The 6,144-nt window shown below is 40.9% G+C and overlaps 1 protein-coding gene across 1 annotated transcript; it reads left to right on the forward strand.

The window, feature by feature from the left end:
- Nucleotides 1-1,217: 1,217 nt before the first annotated feature.
- Nucleotides 1,218-4,463, forward strand: en2a (engrailed homeobox 2a; the record flags this gene model as incomplete). Its single annotated transcript, XM_080752106.1, has 2 exons — nt 1,218-1,722; nt 4,120-4,463. 2 exons carry the CDS (start codon nt 1,218-1,220, stop codon nt 4,461-4,463), a joined length of 849 nt encoding a protein of 282 aa, XP_080608232.1.
- Between the last annotated feature and the right edge of the window lie 1,681 nt (nt 4,464-6,144).

Consider the following 6,144-nt stretch of genomic DNA (forward strand, 5'->3'; position numbering starts at 1 on the left):
AAGGACCACTGGTGGTCCCCGGACCGCTGGTTGAGAACCACTGCCCTATGTATCCACTTGGACACCGTCGGCATGCCTATTCTATAGGGGAACGTTTGCCACAAAATATAGTCGATCTACAAGCTCACAAGCCCCCCCCCCCCCCCCCCCCCCCCCCCCCAACACACACACACACACACCCTTTTTAAAGAACAGATAAACAATCTTTGATGCGCCATAGGCCCTTCAACAAATAGCATTGGGGAACTATCTTGCTGTCAAATAACCTCAGTTTAATGGAATTATTGTGATCACAATCTGGCCTCATTCAGTCCAAAAAGTAACGGTTGCATAAGTTGTACATGATAGGCTATATTTAATAACCTGCAGAACTTGTTCATTATTTAACCTATTATTATCTATCCTATTCCTGATCCTGGCATCATACACAGAAGTTTATTTGCCAAAAGAAGCCAATCAATAGACTAATAATGTTTGTGAGTTTGTGTGTGTGTGTGTGTGTGTGTGTGTGTGTGTGTGTGTGTGTGTGTGTGTGTGTGTGTGTGTGTGTGTGTGTGTGTGCGTGCGTGCGTGCGTGCGTGCGTGCGTGCGTGTGTGTGTGTGTGTGTGTGTGTGTGTGTGTGTGAGCCTACAGTCCAGAGATGGGGCTGTACGCTATGTATTTTCGGGGACTCTTTCCCTTTAGAAAGGCGAGGCTGAGCGTTTGTCGATAGCTCTCGAGTCACCGTCACGTGGTTACGTTTCCCCAGCATCATTGGTCCAAGGCACGTGTCTTGGATAGCGGTGGCGACGTCACTCGGGGGCTCGTATTGAAAATAAGAACAAAACTCCAGAGTGAGAGTATTTCAGGATCAGTTAGAAGCCTCTTTATTTACCCTTAGTTTAGTTTAGCCACTGTTATTGATCACGGCGCAAACGGATAGCCCCGAAATTGGATGCGCAAATAAAAAATGGTGTAGCTCTATATTTGACACCATCAGATATAGCCAAGATTTGGTGGGAATATATAACAAAAAACATGTTTTTCTCAAAGGACACTGCTGCAAGGGTTCGCATGGTGTCCAATGCACTCAGCAGTATTTGAGTTTTTTCCCCCCCCCCATTTATTTTATTTTTTTAAACCTCGCATATATATATTTTTTAAAGTTCGTTTCCTTTTTAGTTCTTCGCGAATTTTTATCGCAGGGGGAGCGACAAAGGGGTTAAAGTGAATCAGTATGGAAGAAAATGATCCGAGCATCAGAGACGCGGTGGAGCGGCAGGAGTCGGCGGACGAGTCCAACAACAGAGACGTCCTCCTTCCCCTCCTGCAGCCACCTGGAAACCTGCAGCAGATCCCCCACCGAGTCACCAATTTCTTCATCGACAACATTCTGCGGCCGGACTTCGGCCGGAAAAAAGACGGAACAAACGCGCGCAATCGCGAGATCGAGAACGGTTCGTCTGGAGAGAACCACCACAGCCCCGCGGCGCCTCGGACGGAGCCGGTGGGCAGCACAGAGGGGACCTCCACCCCGCACGCGGTAACCGTGTCCGCGAAGAAGCCAGCATCATCACCCAGCCAAGACTCCCTGAAACCCCGCGGGGAGAACCTGGGAGACCAGTGCCTAAGTTCAGACTCAGACAGTTCCCAAGCCAGCAGCAAACCGTCCGCCAATAAGCAGCCCATGCTCTGGCCAGCGTGGGTCTACTGCACCAGATACTCGGACAGGCCTTCGTCAGGTAGGACTTATTTGTGGGGTCGCGCACATTTCTTAATGGGTCCCTTATTTTTTTGTTTCCTATAGGTTTTGTTTCTGATTATTATTATTTCAAAACATTTTCAAAAAGCATTCCCAAAAAAGCTAAGTTTTTCATGATTTAAAACATGTTTTTCTAAGTAATTTCGTGAAAGAATAAAAGAAACTAATAAATTAGAAAACAAATGTCTAAGTAGAAGTGAAAATAGCCGAAACAGCAGATCTACAAGCTCTCAACACGTCGCGTCGCATTGTGAGCTTGTAGATCTGCTGTTTTCACTATAGTTTGGGTCCCGGGCAAACATCTGATCAGTGATCTCTCTTTTGGGTCTGGAGCTAAAAAGTTTGGGAACCACTGGGTTATAGAGACCACGCATGCATAGGCTACTATTTTCTTATAGCCTATCCTGAAATAGCCCGTAACACTGACCCAGAATGCATTGACCGAGTTCGTAAAGTGGAGCAAGAGCAGAGCGAAAACGTGTTGCACTTGCTCTATGCCGAGAAAATATTAATGGAACAAAAAAGAAAACCCCACACATTTCGTTGATGGGGTTTCGCAAAATATGATTTTAATTGCCTAAAAGTGCAAATGAACCGCAAAGTGTATATGCCAGACTGCGATCAGTAAACTTTAGCTTTACCATGTCAAACATGATGTGGGAGTAGCTATAGCACCGCATCAGGACCAAATAGGCCGTACGGTTGGGAAATAGGCTAAACAGGGAAACTATGGCTTCAAAATGTTTATTTAAATTGTGAATGTATAATGTTGGGTCCGACATAATCTCCTTAAATTGTGTTTAATTACAAATATAGGCCTAGGAAACGGGGGGAAATATGATCATGTTTAAAGAAAGGATTCGTCATCTTTCCGTCAAAGTTATTCATAATCCAGCCAGGCTGCATGGCTATGGGTCCGAGCATCGTCGCGCATATTCATATCCTGGTTAAACGGTCAAGCAGATAACTGAAACATTATGTTCAAATACCTATTTGGTGTTGATGGTTTCTTATCTTTTCTCCGAAAGAACCTATTCTTTTGGAAGCGGTATAGGTTTGTTTGGGATTAATTAAATATGCATCTGCTTTGACAATGGAGGGCCCCATATGTCATAGCCTAGTGTTGTTTTTGTAGGCCTTTAATCTTTAGCTGCCATGAGAACAGATCTTTATTTATAGATTTAAATACATAGGCTACTACAACCATTTATTTTGTACAACCAGTACAGATTATGCCTGTGTTTTAAATAGATTGTTCTGTTTAAGATCTGTTTAAATGTAGCCTATCCATGGTACGGTATGTTCTCATGCATTATGCAACGCCATAGAGTACATTTATGGCTACACGTATAGGCAGTTTCTGGCAACAAATGTGCTGATGTATAAAATAATCGCCTTACTGTTAGCTCTCAAAGTAAACCCTAATGCATTTCCCAAATGTTTTCTTTTTTTTAAGTTGAAATAGCCTAACAAATCCACATGGAGTGGAAGATCCCTCCATCTTTACCAAATAGCATTTGTTCTGCCTCGGTGTGGATGTAGAATGAGTGTATTGTCCACTGATCACATTCAATTCATTTTTGAACCCATTTGAGTGACTGAAAAACGAATTCACCCATCCAGATTCTTGTTGTTTATACATACAGGCTATGTAAACTCAGCCTATATTAGCCTACCAACTTTAGCTGGCAAAAACATTGCTTAAGCTGTCAACAATAGTTGCATTGATGCAAGCTAATCTGCAAATAAGGGTTAATATTGTCAACTAGACGTATGCATTTGAGTGTGACAGAAGGAGGGAGGGAGAGGGGATGAGAGAGAGAGAGAGAGAGAGAGAGAGAGAGAGAGAGAAAGAGAGAGAGAAAGAGAGATAGAGAGAGAGAGAGAGAGAGAGAGAGAGAGAGAGAGAGAGAGAGGAGAGCATGACTCGTATTTGTCTTCATTCATGGAGTGCACGTGAGAATGTTTCACAAACATTCTTCTTTATCAATTTTTTCAATATTGGAACGACATCAAATCAAGCCACGTGACATGTTGGCTAACTTGTGATGCCTATAGGCCTATTATGTCAATGGCAAAATGTGTCAACAACCACTGGACGTTTATAGGCTAAGCCACATTTATACTTGGTTGCATGCGGGTGTTGCGTGCAGTAAATAGCAGATCTACTCACCACCAAGATCTACCTGAGCTTGTAGATCTGCTATTTCCTGAGCACTACACCGGTGGGCATCTAAGTATTTTGAGGCACTAGCGCTACTGTGGCGTGCTTTTAGCCAATAGCATAGGCCTACGTCCATTTTTAATTGAAGGGCCGTCATATTATATATCATATCTTTAAATTTGGTCAATGGTGATGTGTGTCTTAAAACAACAGGGCCAAGATCTCGTAAACCAAAGAAGAAATCAGCCAGCAGCAGCAGCAGCAGCAGCAACAACAGCAAGGAGGACAAGCGACCACGGACGGCCTTCACAGCGGAGCAGCTCCAGAGACTCAAGTCCGAGTTCCAGACGAACCGGTATCTGACGGAGCAGCGGCGGCAGAGCTTGGCTCAAGAACTCGGCCTTAACGAATCTCAAATCAAGATCTGGTTCCAGAACAAGCGGGCCAAGATCAAGAAAGCCAGCGGCACTAAGAACTCACTCGCCTTGCACCTGATGGCACAGGGACTGTACAATCACGCTACCACGTCGAAGGACGACAAATCAGATAGCGATTGAGTTAGACAAAAGGGAGAGAAAATCTTATCAAGCCTACAATGCAATAATTTCATTGAAAAAATAAGGGCCAGTGTATAGAGTATACCAGCATAAATTGATGAAAAAATATATAGATATTTCTGCAATATCATGTCTATTAAAAAAAAGATGTTGTATAAAGGTATGTTTTCACTGTATGTTTTTTCCCCTATCCAGGAAGTATAAATGCTTATACACATCATTTTCATTCTCCATTCAACTGGCACGTGACGTTTTAGATCTGTCAGTGAAGTTAACTTGCTTAAAAGTCCAAAGAATATTTTCTGCTGCATCCAGGCAACTGTGAATTTCAATAAATGCTAACAAGATTTTTATTTCCATGGTTATTCGTTTTATTAGTGTTCGGTGTAAAAATGGACATAGCAAGGGGTTTTTGAGTGTCAGTTGCAGATCTAACTTGACAGGATGTGAATTTTTATAAAAAAAAGAAATTTCTTTTCTATCCACAGAAGCAGTTTATAATATCAAGTATAGGCCTAAGTGACTGATAGGTAGCGACTTCTTTTCTTTTAACGTCATAACAAAATGCTAACTGGCCTAATAGCTTATTTGTATGTGGTTGTCTCATCATAGCATCTAAACAAAGATCATTTCCTTTCAAGATGTGCGTCTTCAAACGTCAAACCAATGCGTCAGTGCTATAGTTTTTAAAGAGCAATATAATTACTTTTTTTTCCGTAGCTTAATATTTTCAATGATGTAATGCTGCCCATGAAGTGATCAAGGAACAAATGTGTAGCATATAGACAATAATGACCACGCTTAAAGCGCATTGTCAAAAGCAGGTCTTGGGACGTTCTTATTAAATCTCTCATTTTTATTACATATCCATATATCATAAAAGATGGCAAATCAGTTAGTGGCTGTATTACAAATGTTGGAAATCTCTTATCGTTGTTGAAAAGACTTCATATGTGTATTTATATAGATTATATTGAGAAAAAAATCTATCCAATGACCAGTGTTGCTTTAGAGTAGCTATCTGAGGTGTTTACACTGCTTGTTTATCTTGCAATAACTTCTTTCTTTTTTGTGAATGAAAATATTTTATGGGGCCTTTGCATGAAAGCTGCAATTTGTTGTACTTGGGCAAATAACTGTGTTTATAAACTCTGGTCTTATGTTGACAGAAAGGATGATGGAGATATGTTATAGACTGTATCCATACCAAATTGTGGACTTTTTGCCTTTCAAAGTGTTTTGTTGTGCATCTGCAAAAAGTGTGTATGAATTAAAAATCCACCAAACAGAACACACTTTGCCTTAAAGTTCAAGCGTGAACTTTTTATGAAACAGAACTGTGCCGAAATCAGAGAAGCAGTAATACTTCAAATGCAGACTATTCAAGTTTATTGCCTTTATGAAAAACTGCTGGTATGACATTATGAATTTACTCATCAGCGTATATCTATCTATATGAACATGTTTAAATAAAATTTACAACACAGAGTTGTAAGATACAATGCTATTTTTATTTTATGTTGGAAGTATTCTTTGGTATAAATGTACATACTTTGTATAATGTATTAATTGTGTAATTAACTGCCTCCTGGAAAAACTGGAAAAGAAAAGTAAATAAACTTTGAAGATTATACACACACACACCGTTTTAAAGCATCTTCATGTAATTCAAGATCAAGGA

The sequence above is a fragment of the Nannobrachium achirus genome, assembly GCF_963921795.1.
Source record: "Nannobrachium achirus genome assembly, chromosome: 21".
Classification (NCBI taxonomy): Eukaryota; Metazoa; Chordata; class Actinopteri; order Myctophiformes; family Myctophidae; genus Nannobrachium; species Nannobrachium achirus.